The 20985-nt window shown below is 41.0% G+C and overlaps 1 protein-coding gene across 1 annotated transcript in view; it reads right to left on the minus strand.

Annotated features, from left to right (window-relative positions):
* The window catches only part of itgbl1 (integrin, beta-like 1), a 39645-nt gene extending 20844 nt beyond the window's left edge, over positions 1 to 18801 (minus strand). The window contains exons 1-6 of the mRNA XM_070915116.1: positions 18671 to 18801; positions 14725 to 14927; positions 6536 to 6682; positions 5526 to 5648; positions 3836 to 3976; positions 598 to 738 (exon numbers count right to left, since the gene is read on the minus strand). Of these exons, the coding sequence (XP_070771217.1) occupies positions 598 to 738; positions 3836 to 3976; positions 5526 to 5648; positions 6536 to 6682; positions 14725 to 14927; positions 18671 to 18762 (847 nt within the window). The 5' untranslated portion in view covers positions 18763 to 18801. The remainder of the gene's footprint in view (positions 1 to 597; positions 739 to 3835; positions 3977 to 5525; positions 5649 to 6535; positions 6683 to 14724; positions 14928 to 18670) is intronic.
* Positions 18802 to 20985: the final 2184 nt, after the last annotated feature.

The raw sequence follows: 20985 nt of genomic DNA on the forward strand, positions 1-20985 counted from the left end.
AAATATTATTATTTGCTTTCTTGCAGAGAGTTATATAAGAAGATTGATATCACTCTCACATCCATACAGAAGCTTCATATGTAGCTGGAGCGAGCACCCAGTTAGCTTAGCATAGCATAAATACTGGAAACAGTAGGAAACATCTAGCCTGGCTCTGTCCTAAGGTAACAAAATCCACCTACCAGCACCTGGAAATCTCACCAACTAAAACGTCTCGTTTGTTTAATCCGTACGAATCCCAAATTGTACAGTAACAATGGCAATTTGCCTTTTTATGGGGGGTTTATGTGCTGGGCTGCTTCTTGGCCGGGAGCAGTTGCCAAGCAACCCTGGGAGACTCCATGAAGTTACTGGTCCCAGTCAAAAAATAATTCGGCACATTTACCCCTTTAGAACGGGAAAGGGTTGTTTTTACACTTCGGTTTTTGTAGCAGGTTTTGTTACTTTAGAAAAGAGGCAGTCTCCAGGCTCCAGCTACATATTTAGCGCACAGACATGAGAGCGGTATCGATCTTCTCATAAAAGAGAATTTCTGTAAATGTATTTCACACATGTATGTGACTGTTTTTTTATTGAATCCAATAACAGCATCCTGACCTGAGCAGAAGTCATCCGTGTATCGGTCATAGGTTGCATGACAGTTCCTCTCATCGCACTCGCAGGTGTCTCCATGAATATCTCCCCAGTCGCCAGAGGGGTCTACATCATAACAGTTACACTCCCCACACACACAGGTCCCTAACAGCCACAGTAAACACAGCCACACAAGCACACACACTGTAAATTGACATTGTATTAATTCTCCAAAGAAAACAAACAACCACAAGAAAACTAAACAATGCAAAATACAACTTATTGTCTGTAACATTGCAGAGGCTGTAGCCAACAGTCTAGTTTTTCCTTTCTTTATCTATGTATCTGTCTGTCTCCCTCTTTCTCATTTGTTTTACATCTTAGCCAGGGCATCAGCTGAGCAGCAGCCAGCGGAAATCCCATTTTCTCTTATCAGCAATGACAGAGCACGGGAAACCCCAGGGGAGCCAGGCCAGCTGGCAAGCCTGTGGGCTGTGGCTGGCACGTGTCTGGCCCCTGGCCCTAGGTTCGGTCTCCCTCATCACCTCATAACCCTGGAGCCCTGGATTTATATCTCCATGCACTTTTATGTCTGCCACTAATGTCACGGCCCAGTTTCACCAGAGCAGATTATATCACCCGCACTAGTTACTGTTCAAAAATGTTCTATAAATGCTCTTCTGTATATTCAGAGACAGTTTATGATCAAATTCCTGTTTTTCAGCCGTAAGGCAACCTCTCTCTCAACACGAAAGGAGACTGTCTCCTATCTGTGTGCCTCATGCAACCATATTATCTCAGTGAAATTGTTTTGATCAAGAAATCATATATAGATGCATGTATTTAGCCTCCAGCATTATGCGGCTGTTATCATTTTGACAGCATGCCCAATAGCGTATTATTAGCTGAACTGAGGAGGCTAGGTGAACCCAACAGATGGAGGGGGTTGACAGTATGTTGGAATGAAACAGAGTAATCTATTGGGTACTGTAAGCCAAATCATTCACTCATTCATTTCAGAGTGTGAGCGGAGCAGGAGATAAAAGGTTACTGTTGAGCAGAGAGAGGGAAGATATTTTACAGTCATATAAAACACTTCACATCATCTCTGTATCTATACAGGATGATGAAATCAAATCAACCCTCTCTTATGTAATCATCTTCCTTAATCCATCTCCCGTAATCACTAGGATATATCTTCACAATGCTTTGAAGGATGATTAATGCAGAGCAAAATGGTTACATGTCATATAGGGAGAGGAATTGTTCCCATTATAATCAGCACCAAATTGTCTGACTTGTCTTGTCTGAATGTGTAGTACTTGAATGTGGCAAAATGAAAACATTTGAAAATGTTGGATTTTTACCAAACTGGGGGCAAGGGCAAAATATAGGATATGATATTTCAAGCAATGGTCACAATACTGACAATGTGTTCTAACATTTCTTGGCAGTGGGTGTGGGAAAGTGGTGTTTTTGACAGTTTACAGTACAGGGGTGTTGCATTTTCACAAGTATAATTTGCTAAAATATTAACATTAGAGCCACCCAGGCAGCCTTGTCATATTTGTTTTTGCCTTGAATTGAAATAACTAAATTTAAAAATAAATCTTTCCCAAACATTACACATAATGTTATAATGTTAGCCAGGCTCAGGTTGTATCCAGTAGTTCCAGCGGAATAGTGATTTACTCTTAAATATGACAAATGTTGTTACTGTCAAATCTTTGATTTCCTGTAGATGCTGTAATGTTTGTTCTTTTCATTGAAGCAGTTCAGTTTTTGCTCAACAGAGAGAGTAAGAAAACTAAATCAAAGCTATAAAACTGCATCTTTTTCCACAGTCCAAAATTGTGTCAAAAAGGAACCAATGAATAAAACACTGACATGGACTTCTTTTTAATTGCAGTCGTATTTCCTTTCTTCATTTTCTCTGGTAACTCTTGGGATTGTCAGGCCTTTGCCTGCCCTTTTCTGTACTAAAGAAGAGTACAATAGACTACTACACCATGAACACAGTCGATAGTTGTTCATGCTGTGTCAGCTGTGCACTTAACCATAAATCATGGGGCTCTGACCATGTAGCCTACCATTTACCCCTACCACTTAGCCAGCCCTTAGCCAGTCCACTGTAATTAATTTTAGAGAGCTTTAGTGAAATCCCTCAGGATCACTTTCTCTGACTGCCTGTCCACCAAGCTCTGATGTCTCTCAGTGGAATTTACATGAGGATGTCTTAAACCAGTCTTCTCAAAAATCCCTGTTTCTCTATATTTCTCCTGTTTTTTTCTTCTTTGTATCCATCTCTTTTTACATTCTCAGTTTCAAAGGTGGATGTCAAAGGTGAATCAGATAACAGACAAAACACCAAACTGCGGTTCTCTTGACATACATGCTGGAAGCTGACCGATCCAAAAATGTATGTAAAGGGTATCTTAAGTACATCCACTAAAAGTGCTTGTTTTTGCCACTGACAGGCCAGATTGTTAATGTAAGTGTCTGACAACATTATGGAAAGCATCCCTACCTAGCCATGACTTTAGAAATAAATTCTTGCTTGCAGTTCTTCTATGTAAACTCTCTCGGACTCACGTTTCCACCATACTTTTGACAGGCACAACTGCCCCCCAGGATCCCGTTGCAGCCATCGCAGCCCGTTTCGCAGCTGCTGGCTGATGCAATCGACTGGACCAATTCCAAATATCTTTGTCCTTATTAGTCATTTACACCCCAAAATATGAATAAGTAGGGCCCAGGTTTAAAAATACTGAAATGACCCTTTAAATATAGATTGAGAATCACTTCCATTCATTTCTTTCCCAGTGTTTCACGACTTCCTGGACAATTTCTCTTCCTCCCCTTAATGGCCCTAGATAACAGACAAGAAATGAAACTGACCCCATTCAGAATGTTTGTTACCTGTTTCCTAGCAACACAATTCAATTGAAATTGTCACTGTTATGAGATTCTAATGGGTTTTGAAGCTGTAGTGACAAACATGAAAATACATAACATACATAACTTCCATATATCATTCCAGTATTGTATTGCTTTGTAAATCAATGATAATAAATATCAGCATCCACATAATGGCTGTTGGAAATCGTGTTACACATTTTTGTTATGTTTTGTATATATTTTATTATTTTAGATTTCATTCATATATAATGACAGAATCACAGTAATTGAATCAATAATCCTAGAATTTTTAAAAATGGTATCCCAGTCTACTGTATACTGGCGTTGAAGCGGGTAAACAGACCTCTGTTGCTGCAGATTTTGCCATCTGGAGATGTGCATCTCCGCTTGCTTTCCCATGGGCTGATGTCACATTGGAATTCACATTTGTCTCCATGCCAACCAGCAGCACAGTAACAGTTTCCACAGTAACACTGGCCATGGCCTGGAAGAGGATCAGAATGCAAACGGAACAACTGATGAGTTCACCTCTGTCAGTCGGTTAAACATTCCTACATTAACTCCTCCTTACTTATTTAAATGTCCAGGTTTTAGGATTTTAAGATGACTGTATGATTACAACAATGCTCATAATGTTACATTTTTGCCCACCCAAATCAATCTTTCATCAAAATTTCATATCACACGTTTTACAAACAAAAAACAACACATTCAACATTTGTTTTTACTGTTTTAATTTGTCACTAGACAAATGAAGGTACCTGTATTTCTTACAAAGGCTTATGAATGGCTAATTGACAAGCAGGCACTCGAGACAACAGTTCGAACTACATTTAACTTCCATTTAACCTTCATGGACACATGAGGCTGATGTGTTTTCTTTCTGTGTCAAATTGATAATTTATTTCAAATTGTGTAAAGGGCATCATGCTGATTTACATGGATGGCCACATGTGGGAAAATGTTTGTATGAAGCTGAAGCAACAACAAACACACACTCCTCAGGAGATTAGATTTTTTGTTTTTGCTGAGCAATATCAATATCATGTTTGAGCCTATCCTGAGGTAGCTCTGGGATGTGTTTAACCTAGCACAAAGCATGGAAGCAGGGCTAACAGCTACTGTTAGCTTGACAGCACCAGGCCAGGCACTCCTCAGCTGGCTTATTAACACATTGTATGAATTTAATACATGCAAAACTACAAAATGAGACATTGGGGCTTAAGGAACAATTAAGCTTACGTTATCTGTTGGACCTATTTCTTGACCAAGCTGGGTCCAGCTGCATGTGGCATCTCAGAATCTAGCACCAGTTGTGCCTCTCAGGTATTAACATGAATTTGGCTCACAGAGGTAACCATCAGCATCTCTAATTAACTGGTGGCATTTGAAAAACCCAGATCACTTAGCTACATCTTACCTTGACAGTATTTTTGTAATATTCAAAATCTCTTCTAACCATCTGGATAAAAAAAATATTATGTCCACTGAAGGATAACTTCTAGATGTATTGGTGACTAGCTTGCTAGCCAACAAGATGACAAATAACACAGAGGATGGCTGTCCCCCTGTGAACGAGGGAATGGTTTCGGACACAACAATGGAAATAAATGAGCAGCTTTGTTCTTGTATTGCAGGGTAGAGCTAATTACCCCTTAGTACAGAAGTATAAGGAAGATAATGAGGAAGATAGACTATTTCTTTTTAACATAGCCTTGCTCAGATGCTTACTGCTGCTTACTTACTGCCTACTGTGCCTAGCTACCGTTGCTAAGCTATGACTGGACAATTGTTGTTCAGGGGAGGGGTTAAGCAAATAGTCAATTGACATCAGTGTTCTCATAACATAAAATAAACAAATTCTGGCAGTATTCCTTTAATATACCGGTAGTCATTCAAAGAGAACTACTCCAGTTGCTTTGATCTGACCTGCTAACACAGGGTAGAAGAAATAAGTCAACCAAGACAGAGTGATGAATAACCATATGTTAAACTGAGGTGACTGTCTGTGAGACAGGGGCTGCGGGGCATACCTCCACACACCTCTCCGGTGTCCTCGTCCAGACACTCGCTGTCGTCACACTCACAGAAAGGTCCCGTCACCAGACCCCTGTTGTCCTTATTGTCACACATGCAGCTACCACAGTGGCAGGTGCCTGTTAAAGATAGAGATACCAGCTTTAGACACAGTTTAAGGATATTTGGTGGAAAAGGTCAAATGTATGTGTGTGCATGTGTGCGTGTGTGTGTGTGTGTGTGTGTGTGTGCATGTGTGCGTGTGTGTGTGTGTGTGTGTGTTTACAGTATGTGGTTGAATTGGAGGATGTGTGACTGTTTTGATGCAGTGCACTTTAAGACCAAGCACCCAGCTGGTTTGCAGATGTGCACTGGAGGCACCGTCTGTGCATCGTGTGGCAAAGGATCGAGACTGGTGTCTGACAACTGAAGGTGGTGGTGTGTTTGTGTATGTGTGTATGTGTGTGCTGGGGCTTTTCGAATTATGCGCTATAGGGACAGAAAGCTAGACAACTACATGCTGTGAATACATTTGCATTTTTACACACTCAAACAGGCCACATACTGTACAGTACATGCTTTCATAGACACACAAATACACGTCTACCCTTCCTTTAGCTGGGGGCATTGCAGGCCAGTGATGAGGTTAAGCCCAGGTGGGTGAGGGGTGTCAGTATCAGGTATCAGTGTGTGGAAAAACAACCTCAGCCCAGACATCACCTCACAGTCTGCATCTTCAGTGTGCCAATGCTCAATCATGTGTCCACAGACATCAACACAGAAACTGGGACTTTGTGCATCAAATAAACTCTGGCTTGTGAGATTTGATATCATTAGATTTCACAACCTGGCAACCTAGAACTTGTCTTTATTGATGGTTTATTACTAGCCTATAAAGTATTTATGAAAGCCATTAATTTAAGCTGTTAGTTACACCTTATAAACCCTTTATAAAGAATGCATTATTGGAAAGTGGTACCAAAAGCAAAATAATAAAAGTGGATGTGGGTGTGTGTGGTTGCAGTACCTCTGTTGGAGCAGACCACCCCCTGTGGGTTTTTGCAAAGCTCTTTGCTCTTCTTCTTGGGAAGGTTACACTCCTCCTGGTACTGGCAGGCATCTCCGAACCAGCCTTCATCACACTCACACATCCCACAGTCACAGTAGCCACGGTCTAAAGGGAAAGACAACACACCACATGCTGTTTATCAATGCTGGAAAGCATGCCCATTGCCGGCGCTTCAGACCGCTCTATAAACACAAGGACACACATAAGCGTTATCTTAAATGGGTATGATGGCATTGCACTACCAGGAGGATACATGTATTAGGGTTATAGGATTCATTTGACTCCCTTAACTCCTAATCATTGTAACAGACTAATTGTACTCCCAATTGACTTGTTTTAATGAATGTGAAATATCTCGCATCTCCTTTGAGACACATAAATGTACATCTAGTAAGCAAGGAAGCAGGCAGTACCATATTTCTAATATATTTGTAATTCTTATTTGCAATACCACCCTTTTTGTTACAGAATGTCAGGATGACATACTAGCTTCCCCATCAATCAGTCAGTGAGAGTGTTGCCTCGTTCAGTGTTCAGAGGACCTACACAGGCAGTTTGGCGTCACTATCTCTCATCATTCTGATGGCCGTAGTGAGCAATACGAAAAACAGGAGGAATCATATGATGCAAATGAAGGCTGTTGACAAGTTATTATAAATGTTGCTCCCATTGCATTTAGCAGCAAGGGGCCTTGTATGTCACACTCAATCATTCTCCTGACTCGTTCATCATGTAGATGTGGTGTCCTTTTCAAGGGCTATCCATCAGTCATTAACAACAGGCAAGTCCCCTGTCCCTCCTCATTATCGATACGTCTCAGGAGACATTTGGTTCAGGTTCAAGGAAAAGAAGAATATAGAAAGTGCACTTCAAAGAAAGCTGCACCACAGATTCAATAACATTTTGAGGAAAATAAACTGATTTTACAAAAATCTCAAGCCTCTGCATAATTGTTGTCATACAAACTATAAAAATTGAGAGGCACACTGTCTCGACGGTGCAATTAACATTATAAATTCTACTGTGACTGTTAGATAGACCTGCATCTCTGTGCAAATATAAAGCAAAAATGAATAAAAAACAGAAGTTCAACGTTCCATATTATTGCAACGTAGCCACATATAGTTAGATATCATCTTGTAAAGCAATGGGTATTCTCTTATTTTCTGGATGCACTGGCTGTGTTTTCTCATCCAGATACTGTCTCTCTCTATGTGCTGAGACTGCCAAACTGTTATTAAACCGCAAAAACAGTCATGCACATCAAAGCCAAAGTTGTTTTTCCAGTAATAAGGGATTATTGAATCGTTGTCACATTTAAAAAAAAATCTACTGTAGACCACAGCCATTGTATATTTGATACTATTTTATTGCTTTGTGGTTATTATTAGATTTTTCAATACACGTCCAGCACACATTTATGGAGATAATCTGTATAACATTATAAATGTAGACATTTCTTTTTGGCTTCATCATTTAGTTTTGAGAGGTGGGAACTAGCCCACAATGGCTGTAGAACACAATTAGATTAAAGTCTCTCCGACTTAATTCAGCAGAATATTACAAAGTCACTGCCACCCACTAGCCCCCATTAATCTCCTCTTGACAATCACTCTGACACATAAAACGGCCCCTCTTTGTCTGCTAGGAAAAGGTTTGTGTGTGTGGGAAGATGCCCGCCTGTTGACAGTTTATCTTCCCTAGTGCTTCCTGAGCAGTAATTCTCTGTGGCTTGGGGGTGTCAGGGTCCTTCCTACACTCCACCGGCATGCCCAGTCAATCAGGTTCCGACCAGTGCCCAGATTCATCCAAAGGGGGGTCGGAAAGAGAGGGTGCATCTGTGCCAGCATCAGTGGCAATAATAACAGGTGATGTAGTGTTACCATGATTAACAGCTGATGAGGGGAGGATGGTGACTCATGCAGCAAGCTAATTTCAGGTTTAGAGTTTAACTTGTTCCTGTGTAATGATATTGAGAGGGAGAAAAACAAGGAAATAAGTTTTTATGGAACATAATAATTCAGCAATTTTGAGTGATTACTGGTTAAATATATGTACCAAAAGTAATTTCCTCTCCATGAGCAGAAAACACTTATATCACTTACATTTGAGGCAATCTTGGGGCTATTCTGAGATTTCAGTGCAGTTTCAATTATAAACAACACTATAATGCAAAACATACATTACATATTGCAAGTCTAAAAACCCTGAATCTGTGCCCATTTATTTCTTGCACTTGATTTTTCGTCTCCGAATGACATTTCCTCTCTTACTTTGTTTAGATCGTGTTCTCCATAACATGACAGTCATTTCAGTGAGTAATTATTCCTCCTTGCTTTCCTCTCCCTGTGGGTTGCGGGGCGTGAAGCGTCAGCGCGTCAGCTCCTGTTCTGTGGAAAAGATCTAGGAGACACCCGTCTCAGGTAATAACTCATTCTCTGTGTGCGCTGCCCTCACAACGAGTTTTTACAGTTCTCCACCTGCTATAGGCATTCAATTGTCAGCTTTGGTGACTTCATCATACCTTTGTAATACCACTAAAGATATTTTTTTTCCAGGCACAGCAATGTAAAAACACTTGTTCCTACAGCATGAAATATTTGGAAGCTGCATTGGGTCCCAGTCAAAATTGCCTTTTACTAGTAAACTTGGATAGACTTGAGTGGCTTTTTCTCCTTGCAGCCCACGCTGGAATCATTAGGTGACTCACCACACAGGCAAACTGCCCAGCAAAGCTCAGAATATTTAAGTGAGAGCACATGAAAATATGTACTAGAAAAAAAAAATCAGAGATGAACAATTTAATGGGCTGTAATGGCTCAAGGACTGCATTCCACTGTAGGTCCCTATTTCTGTTTTTTTCCCCCTCTCTTTGGGAAATCAACAGAAATTATGTATTAAACCTATTAGTCACTTTGGACAGACTGCAATTAGTGAGTTGTTCTCCCATGATTAGTTTATATCATCTGTCTATAATGTGTCCATATTGGAAGCAACATCATAAGCTTATGTAATACTGGCGGAAAGTGCATCTGGAGGAGCTTGATTTGGAACAGCACTGGACAAACTGACTTCTTATGTGCTGCTGACATGAAACCCCCTTGGGTGGGATCCTCTCCGGCTCTGGCAGGGGGCACAGAGGCTGGGGGCTGAGCCAGGAAAAGAACAGACGCTCTGAATACCCATAGCCTGGGAGAGAGAGAGGGAGAGAGGAAGAGGTGGAGAAGCTAAAATGTGTTCTTACAGAACCCCAAAACAACCAACCATCTGGGGGGAAAGGGGGGTTTTCGCTCGCATGCTCCTGCCTCCCCATTTTAACTGCTCCTTTGAGATAGGGTGAGAAGGACACGCATATGATGAAGTCTGTCAGAATCGTAAAGTTACAGATTGTTCTGGATTGCAGACATACTTGGCCCTCTGCCTCAGTCCACATCAGAGGCTGGGGGGATGGTAGCCGTTACCAGAGACGCGGAGAGAGCTATTGACCCGTGTGATCAAACATTTCATGTGCTATTACCGTGCTGTTGTATCAAGAGTCTTTGATGAAGAAAACCTCAAATAAATTAGTCATTATGTTCCAATGAAGATTGAACTCAAAGATGATTGCTCACTAATGGGTTCATTCTTGATATAATGGTATAATGCTACTCAATATTGTAACAGTAATCACTAACAAGTTGATTATACAGTGTTTTTTCATTGGGACAATGCTGGCCTGCAGCACCCAGGGCCACCCTCTGTGTTTCTGACAATGGAAAAAGAACATAAATTGCAGAGAAGCACAGCCTGTCTGAACACACACCAGAGGAAAACACTTTGCTCTGTTCAGCACAGACAGGGAGAGAGAGAGAGACAGACCGAAAGCAAGAGTGAGGCAGAGAGAGATTTCACGTGGCTCATCAATGAGGGGAAAAAGAGGGAAGGCTGTGAAAGAGAGAAGGGAAACATTGCCACGTTGACCCTCATCTATGACATAATAGGATAAGGATAACAGAGGAGTTGTTACAGAAATGACACAAATATAAAATAACGTCAAAAGCTTGATTTTATTATTCATTCAAACACTCAAAAACAAGGTTAAATGCTATATTTGAACACTTCAGAAATGTTCAGAGGTTATGTATGACAGAACAGCAGAGTGAAATGACAGGAAGGTTTCACACAGTTGGTGAACAGATGTTAGTACAGGTCATCATCCCATTGCTCTGCTACAACATGGGATGTATCAGAGGGAGGAAAAACATGTGAGTGACGGCTTCAGAGCTTTGTGTAAATCTAAAACTAAAACTCCAATGTTACGCCTTCATTTCGTTTACTAAGGCCTATCACAAACAAGTTCCATTATATTGTGATGGAGGTGAAGCATTTGCACCCCTATCACAGACCATTCCATGACACAAATTATGTGCAATAGCAGTGGCATTTTGTCTGGCCATGGATCAAGTAGTGTATGGTACCGGCCATAATATCTGCCCAATAAATTCAAAGCACCACTTTGCAAAAGTCCCATAATGCACACAGTAGATTAATGACGTGGGAGGAGCAGCTGCTGGTTTCGGAATTATAATTTACTAGTGTATTATTCCCATTTGAATGTCTGATATCCTTTATTGTATTTCTTTATCAGAGAAACACCAGAGCTTTCTAAATAATTCTACCATAGGTTTCCATTCAGTGGTAATGGTAATTCTAAAAACTGAGATACTGTATGTAGGAGATCACACAATGGGACAAAAAGAAAGAAAAAATCTCCTATTATTATGTAGAAAGAACATAATATGCTCTAAGAATAAAATGACAAGGAGACCTATTCATCATTTCTACAAAGAACAGGGACATTTCAGTATATGAACTACTTCCATATGCTTATATAATGCCTCCATCCCAGCATGCATTGGGCAAGAACACCCTGGGCAGTTTACTATAGTCATCTTTATACATAGACACATAAATTAATAGCTTCCAGGTCATTTGACTTGCATGTCTATTGACTGCATCCAAATGAAACCAATACAACAAAAGGAAAGACCATGCAAAACTCCCCACAAATAGGAACAGGACCGAGAACGTTCTTGCTCTGTGATGACAGTAGTATTCACTTTGCAGCCTTTTTTAATCAAATAAAATAAAAAGGAACTTATTTCACCTTTCTTCAACAGGACAATAGACAACAATGCTGACAACATTTCAACCTAGATTTAAAAAAAATATTGCTATCAGACCTAAATTTAAAGATCCCCAGCTGCTTCATCCAGCTTGACTTGTTGCACTGACTGAGAGGATCTGAATTAGCCTGCGTTTGCCTGATGAATGCCATCCAAGGTAAAAGACCATCACCAATGCCAGGAAATCTAATGTTTTTGGAAAGGAAAAACACACAGTTTATCCCTGAGGAGAAAAATCTATTGCATCTTATCAGTGGGCAGTTGTGAGAGGCAGAGATAAGCGAGCCGCAGGGAGAGAAATTGGCTGCCGATCTCAGACAGCAGACCATGCATGCTGCATGGGCCATTGAGCAACTGGGGGGAGGGGGTGTTTGTATTCTTCTCAATATGCTTTGAATATATCTGCTGGGCCCTATATGCACATGGGCATATGGTTGTGTGAGTATGTGGTTGGTTGTGCACATCTGTGTGTGCACTATGAGAATGAGCCTGATCCTGTGTGTGTGTGTGTGTGTGTGTGTGTGTGTGTGTGTGTGTGTGTGTGTGTGTATATGTGTGTGTGAATGTACAGTGTGTGTCTGGGTGTGAAAACCCATCCCTCTTCTGATGCATCTAGGTTCCATTTGCAGTCTGTGTGCCAGTGAGTGAAACCCCATTATCAGGCTGAAGCAGGGCCTTCTCGCTCCAGACTGCTGAACCATAATGAGCTCCTCACAGCAGCCAACTTGTCTGCCCAAATAAATCACTCTACCCCTCACGTGCACACCCACACACACACACACACACACACACACACACATTCACACACACACACACACACACACACACACACACACACACACACACACACACGTATCTCCATTAGACCTGTTCTGGATGCACACATATCTCCATTAAACCCTGACACTTATAGCCCAGTGACTACAGAGGACACCGGACTAGCCTCTCTCACAACTTCCAGGGTATCTCATCTGATAAATGTCTGGTAAGTCTTTGTTGCAACCAGTCCTCTTTTACATATGTTTGTGCTCTACCTCAGTTGCCAGTTTATTAGGTACACCAAGCTAATTAATGCAGTCTAATACTAATACTACTACAACAGATCCTACCTTTGTGAGAGTTACTGTATAATTCATTGAAATACTCTAGTCATTTTAGAGTCTGCAGTTTGTCGAGCAGTTGAATAGTATTGTGATATACTGAGAGGGGTTTCCTCTGGTTTGTTAGCCCCATTTATATCAGTGAGGGTAGACTAAATATAAGAAAAACCTAAATATTCAAGAGAGCCACAAACAGCCTCCAAAAGGACTTCATAGTTGAATTAACACCTAAAACCTACATTAACTAACTTTTGGCCACAGAACTACAAGCTGTAAACACAATATTGACGTATTACAGTATTACCTTATAAAGCTATGGATATGGCAATTAGCAATCAGTGGCCTACTTAGACATCAAGCAGAAGCGTAGGAACATTAGCATTCATTTGGAGTCATGTTTCGGGCCATCTGATGAATAATGCAATTCACACTCTTTTTAGCTCAGTTTTGCTTTCCACCAACTTCTTAGGGAAATATCTGTCAGTATAGCTACTTAAATGCTCCACTTTGTTCACTAACTACTTGCTAATTTTGTCTGATATTTGGTGCTGGACAGTGGATTTTTGGTGCTTTTTTTGCTGAAAACAGCTGCCTGCTGCGTCTGAAAACAACGCTGATGAGAGCAGTGAGAGTAAACCGCGGTAAAGTTGCGGGCCGTAAAACCAAAGTAATGAGTTAAAAGACGCTATAAAGCTTGGTGGAGCTGAGGCAAACTGCAAGGTCAGATGATAATTCTCTGTGGGTTTGTCACCACGACCTATCCCTTTCACATTACATGTAGTCATTTGATTTATTGTTGATATAAAAATATTGATTATGGCAGCTTCAACAAAAGAGCACCATAAACTGCTGTCTCTAAAAATGGCCGTAAAGTTAAGTCAACCTAAACTAGTTTCAACAAAAACTGGACATTGTAACCTTCATGAAAGGTGAGATTTATTGCAGAGCTGTGGCATTAGACTGCTTTAGTTTTAGCTAGATGTACCTAATAAATTTGTAACTGAGTATAAAATCCATATCAATTTTCCCTTTTGATGATATATTAGCTTATCAGATGGTGTCCAGCCTGCTCAATAAGTTTTGCAAAGTTAAGTAAAACAACTGACCAACTAAGTTCCTTATTCTTTCCATAGCCTTTTGTTGTAATATGTGAGTCTGTGAATTCTGCACTCATCTTGGAAAATGAATGTGCAAAGTGGCTAATATCTCATAAGGCAACTTGTTCTTCAGTGTAGATGCACTCTCGAGTGTTTTTTCTGAGAACTTGTAAAATTTCAGGCAACAGGCTAAGTTCAAAGCTGTGCCTCCCAACAAAAGCTGCCTTGGTAACGTACATGAACCAGCCAGCTGTCTATTACCAATGAAACCCTTTGAAGTGCTGCCAAGGTGATGTGAGCTCTCAAAGACACAGTGCTGCACCCCTCTGATTTGGCAATAAAGAAAGAAACAAGGGTGAAACCAAAATGCTTTAAATGCACTCCTAGTTTTCGAAATACGTTTCTTTATTTGATATCATATCAAACGAATGGGATATTAAAAGCATAAACAATTCCAGAAAGTTTTTCGATTAAACTCTCTACCCTTCCTAGTGCCTGGCTGAAACAGACACTAAACGTCAGCTGGAGAGTCCATTTGCCAAGCTGTAAGCCCACAGTGAGGAGCTCTGCTGCATCATTTACTGACCCATCACTAACAACCATGCCCAAGTAGTAAAATATGTGGAGCCATGTGCCTGTACACTACTTCAGAGTCACAGTCAAACTTTTATTAGACAATGCCAGTAAAAGAACAGAGAACAGTGTTTTAGCATATTTGACTTCTCACAATAACACCAAACCATCTGGTTGTGTTATGTGTCAATACATTATATCATTGTACCCACCATTGCAAGTCTTCCCATCATGTGTAGCACAGACCCAGTCGTGGCACTCGCAGCGTGGACCGTAGAACTTCCCCGGTTCTGTGACCTCGCAGATGCAGATGCCGCAGTCACACTTGCCCCTCCCACTGCAGATTTTGCCATCAGGTGTCCGGCAGCGGCGCAGGGACGACTCTGTGGACAGCTTACACACACCACCCGCCTGGCTGGGGAAAAGAAAGAAGGTCAGTTGTTATGCAGCTTCGGAAACTTCAGAGGTCAAGGTTCAAGTGGGCTGCCACCTGTGTCTGTTTGAAATCAGACACAAAATACCACATCTGAGCGAAAACACCTTTGCTGAGACATGGCAGCAATGTCTACCTTCATACATCAAAAAGAACCTAATATTTAATGGTTTCATGTTTGGTGTGTCTAGTATTTATTCATCTTTTTTCCTGTGAACATGTATAGCTTAATAGGGGTTCACTGTTCTGTCACCTATCATTCACATACAAATTAGAGCAATTGAAGTTCAACTCGCCCTCTATTTGTGGGTATTTCACTGCAACATCATGGAGGAAAAAAACTCTAAAATGAAGAACAGTGGGAAGAATGTAACTTCTCAGAGCACGACCAGCCTGTTTGGGTCTATATCAAGAAAAAACAAACGCCTTAGAGATACAAAAAAACAGAATATGATGGATTAAGCTAATAAATCAAACAAATCAAACAGCATAGAAACAACTTCGCCTCTCATTGAGCACACTCCAGCAGCTGTTGCTGAGCTTTGTTTTTACACCACGGGATCTCTCTGTAAGATTTGTTTCATTTGGATGCTGTCTGACATTCTTTTTCTATTCCTGCCCTCCCAAACTGTCCAGTTTGGAAACAGGAGACACATTTCAAACAATCAACAGATCAAGTGTTCCTGACACTCCCATTAAAATGAAGTACAGAATGTGTGTGTTCCACGTGTCATGGAGAGGTCATACAAGTTCCATTTCACACAGGCTTCACCCACGGATGGCCTTTTTAGGATTGACCACACTCATCTGCTGAGCAGCGCACTGAATGTTGAATGTATCTGCTAATGAGCCCTAGTCCTTTCCTGTGACAACATGACATTGAGATGACTTCCTACGGTCAAGCATGACACATGCTGTGTCCGAAACTCACTCACTACTCCCTAAATGATAGATACTAAATTGTTTACTCAATAGTGAGCAGTAAAGTGAGATTTCGGACAATTACTAATCCTCATTTTGCATCATCACTGCCAAGTGTAGAGCCATACACTGCAGTAGCACTAAATAGTAAATAGGGAGTGATTTCGGACTCTTGTTTCAAACAAACAGAGCAGATTGAAGTTGCCAACAGACAAGTAATGGTTGCACCACAACATCTTAAACAAGATCTGGGCATGTCAGCCATTCTTTTTTAATCTTGCACTTGTGTTTCAGCAACACATTTGTATTTCTTCATTTGGTCTCAAAATGCAGGGGCGAGTCAACGGTGGCCAGCTGTGCGCCTGTCTGTCCTCAGGGCTTTGTCAAAGGAGCCATTTCATCCCATTGAGGAGATTTCCCTCAAATAGTTTCTGTTGCTGTACCTAAGAACAACAGGTGTTCTTCTACGTCCAGGACAGTGCAGCTCAATGCATTTTTCCCTCTGTTGCTTGGGAAAGAAGAAAAAATTGCATAGTTTGTGTCTGCTGTGTGTGTGCTTCGACATGCTACAGTATATGAATATATGGGACACACAGACTCTGTGAGCAGAGGTTCTTGATGTTAATGCCACACTGTAGATGGCTTGAAAGGAACTGAGATCCAACAAAAATGCTGAGGGCTGAATACACTATATTTACCGTCATCATCAGTGGAATAGCGTGGAATGAAATCAAATATGAAAATATGACAGGCTCCAAATAACAGTCATAACAGGGCAAATGCCTCATTGTAAGGATAGTTCAAGTGGTTGGAAGGCGGCCATCTTCACCTGGTGTACAATCATCATTTTCATCAAATGTGTAAAAAATTATACAAATATGAAAAAACAGAAGTTGAAATAGAGTTGAATCAGTAACATAGATATGAGAACTAACTAGTCTGTTAGCCTAGCTACATAAACCAACAATCATATTCTGCTAACAGGATGAAACAAAATGATGTAATTGCAGGTACGTGTGTGTCTGCTCAGTGGCTGGCAGTAAGAACCAAAAAAGTTGACAAAGCCCAAATAAAATATGTCTCATAAATTCTCTAAATAATTTAATTTGAACACAACACAAAGACAAAAGCTAATGGCCACCGACATGCATGCTTGTTCTACGACTGGATGAGAGAAAATAACAGGTCAGTAACCTGTGTTCCTTATCCAAGAAATCATCAACATCATAGTAAGAGATAGCAAACATACCATACCATGCTTTGAACTGGTACTATTAGAAAGGGCATGGAATATCCGAGAAGCAGGGATTCAACCCAATTTGTTCTCATGCTTTTCCTGTCCACTGTCTTATCCACTACCTTTTTTTTTTTTTATCTTTCAAGGCATTTGATAAGCCTTATTTTCAGTTAATGTTCTGTAGGTGGCTCCAAGTGCATCATGTGACCTGCAATTTGACTGCGACTAATATACCAAAATCGCTGCACAGCCTGGTGCTGTTTCTGGGGGCTTCTTTTGTCCCCTAAGGTATAGGGCCCATAAGGGGCCAAAGCCAGTGTGAAGATGAGTTAAGGTTATGCATTGTAACCCTAGTTTTATGAGAACATGCGGAGCCCTCCAACCTTAATCCGGCCTCTCTAAGAAGCTGTTGACATTTTGGATGTTGATTGGATTTCGCATTACACACACATGGATATGGCGTATAATGTGCTCCCTCAGCGCCAAGCCTAAAGAGCTCGTCAGAGGGCTTTGCCTGTGTTTGTATAAGTGAGGTTACAAAATATAACCTTCATCACTGAGTGTTTCAAACCTACTCTTTTTGGCACTGGTAAACAAACAAGGCAGGAATTATTTGGATATGCAGAGTTAAAACCTGGATTCTCAGGAGCTGTTGCTTTCTGTGGTAAAGCTTGTGTGGGTTTGCCACTGCTGTCCAATAAATACTATGCACTGTACACTATGACATACACTATATAATCACTACACAGGCACAGTGCACCTGCTTGGAGTGAACACCTGCTCTGCAGCTGAGTTACGTTTGAATCATAAGGCAACATTTACAATTCTGCTGACTGAGGCTCTACTGCAAAAGGCTAAGATGAACAGAAATGAATCTTTCACACTCATATTTTAGCCAATTCCAGTGATTTACTTATTTAATTCTTTCCATTTTCAGACTTGATTACAATTAAATTGAATATTTTTGAAAAAAGGTTTTACGGCATTAGGGGCTCAAGTTAAACATTCTTGATTATATAAAAAAAGTATGATACAGTATAGCACAAAAGGTTACTAATAAAGTTTTATGTATAAATGTAGTGTTAACACATGACATTCTGGATTTTCCTCCTCATTTATATTTTGTTTATGGATGCAAATTATTGCTCAGTAGAAGTGTTTGAAATACATAACGCTTGCTCCAGACAAAATGCCACTGAAGCTTCTTTTACACCGAACCCACGGCCACAAAAACTTTATGTTACTTCATGTCAGCTGAGGCGTCCAAATGAAAATACATGAATATCTTTAAGTTTTACAAAAAAAGTGCTATGCAGCGTTAAATAATGGAAAGAGAGAAGCAGGCTGTTCCCCCATGACTTGGCATGCAGAATTATTGGCAAGTAAAGCAGCACAAAGGAAACTGCACAAAAAACTGCAAACTACATATATAGGCACTCCTAAACTTTCTCACACTGTACTCTCCAAATGTTGTCTTTGTCAGCAAAACTCTGCACCTCCCTCTTCCTTCTCGCTCTCTACACTACCCCAAAATAAACAAGAAAAACAAAGCAGCGCGGAAACTCACCTCACCGATTGTAACAAAGTGTCCTCCACGGTGGTGAGCAGAATCAGAAACAACGGCACTAACATGGACTGTACAAAAACCTCAGTGTGCATGTTTAAATCCCACAAAAACCTGAAGTAAAGTAGCTTGAAGGAATTTCCCAATCTTTCTCTCCTTAAACAGACAGGACAGGAAGAGAGAGTGAGAGGGAAAAGAAAAGGAGAGAAGGAGAGAAAGAGCAGCAGGCTGGCCTGAACTGGCTCAATCCCTTCAGAGGCCAACAGCCCTATCCATACAAGTGCCTTTGATTAGTCTTGACTCTCAGTCCTGGGCAGGAGCTGGAGTGGGGAAAACTGCCAAAATGAAAAGTTAAGTCACCAGTTTGAGATGTAATTAGAAGCAGACCGTTTTTTTTAATGTTTTGTTTCATTTTTTTTCTCTTCCTTTTCCAGATGATCTCTCTATGGTGCTTTAGTTTTGTTTCTGTCTTTCATTTTGATGTTGTTAATTTTAAATGAGAATCAAAATCAGTCCCTGCCTCTAATAGGCCTTTTCTCCGAAGGCATTTTGACGTGTCACATGAGGAAAAGCACAGGTGTGAATGATAAAATAATTATGGCTGAATCCCATTTAGCTGCTCTGGGTCCTGCATGCTGGCTAGCTGTCACACTGTCATGGCTTACTGGGACACTTGAATGGAAAAGAGTAAATGTTATCAGTAACACCAATGCATCCCCTACTGTGAGTCAAAAATAGCAGTGGAGTGAGAGGAGTAACATATAATATACTTTTGTTTGTTCTTGCCCATAAACAATGAATGGACCTTTTTGCAGTAGACATTTTGACATCGTTGCACAAAAAGCAGAGGTATACCTAATAACATGAACGACATCCTGTTAAGTTTTGTCAGTTCCAAGGACTCAGTGTTGTGAATAATGGCACTCTGGGCTTTGTTATTAGTTCCACCTGCTATGACATGTAAACATGTCTGCTAACCTGATTGATATCACCATTCATACTTTGCATTACTGTGCTGATACAAGCATGCCCTCCACCACCACAACCTCCTCTTTATGTGCTAAGATCTAGTCATCATGTTGTTGTTTTTGTTACTTACAGGGTTCATTGATATTGTACTCTGGTTGCATTTACATTGCTTGTTACAAGCCCGGGCCAAATGAAGGAAAAGCCGATGAACAGTAATGTCATCTACAGACAGCAGGCTGAAGAGGAATTTTCAACTTGCACCTTTCATCCCACAGGAACTCTACACTGCTCTGATCTGACCTGACAGCACTGTCCTCTGCTGAATAAATTATGGGGACTTCCATCAAAGGTACGCATAAAAAGTTCAGGCTATGTCTTACCTGGTGAACGATTATAAAAACATTTATTTACATATGAATGGGCTACTCATGATTTATGATATTGAAGGACAGCATTTAGAAGAGAGAGAAAAAGAAGAAAAGTTTTTTGTTATGATGCAGATGGTGGTCTGCCACAATGTGTCATTACAGTATTAAACCAAGTGAGAACAATCGAGGCAAATAAAAATATTTGGGAGACTGTTGTGATGCTGCAACTTGAGGACCTTCGGCTGTTACCATGGAGACGGCTGCGCGCCTCCGCTGCATGCGCTGGTGCTGTTGATGTGATTGCAACCTGCGCGCTCCCGCACTCTCCCACACGATCCCAGCACACCCGGAAAACAGCTGATGTATTGGACAGGACGAGACGCGGCAGATAAGGGAAATCCTCCTCTCGTAAGTGGTTCAGTATGTTTTCTTAATCTGCTACTGCACCCGTCGTGTGTGAAACTGGACACCCAGCTGTTTTAGTGCTTTAAGGATGCGACGGACGCAGTGCTGCTGTGTGCTAGCTTGTTGGTGCTCCAGGAAGTGGAGAGATTCTCATCCTCCGGAGTAGGCCTTGGTAAAATATTGTCGTGTATTCGCTACACTATCACGTGGCCAGGTTGTCTCACATCGTATTAGCTTCGTTTAGGACCTACCGTTGCCCACATGTTGGTATACGTACTGTGTTTAACTTGTTTTTGCCCAATGTAGCGCCTTAGCTCCCATGCGTTTCCATAGTAACCTTGGCTCCGTCGATGTCATTCATTCAGCTTTCAATCTCGGTATGTACGTGCATTTCTTGATTGACATCCAGTCGTGTGACAGCCATTTTACACGACGTGCGATCATGTCATGTGCAGGTCATGTTGCCACAGCAGCTTGTCGTGTGTTGTTAAGGAGTTTCCCAAAAAGATTTTAGAATTTGACAGTCGCCCCTTGAAGCCTGCGAGGCCGTAGTGTGTCAGCCATAGTGTGTCAGCC

The sequence above is a fragment of the Enoplosus armatus genome, chromosome 11 (genome assembly GCF_043641665.1).
Source record: "Enoplosus armatus isolate fEnoArm2 chromosome 11, fEnoArm2.hap1, whole genome shotgun sequence".
Classification (NCBI taxonomy): Eukaryota; Metazoa; Chordata; class Actinopteri; order Centrarchiformes; family Enoplosidae; genus Enoplosus; species Enoplosus armatus.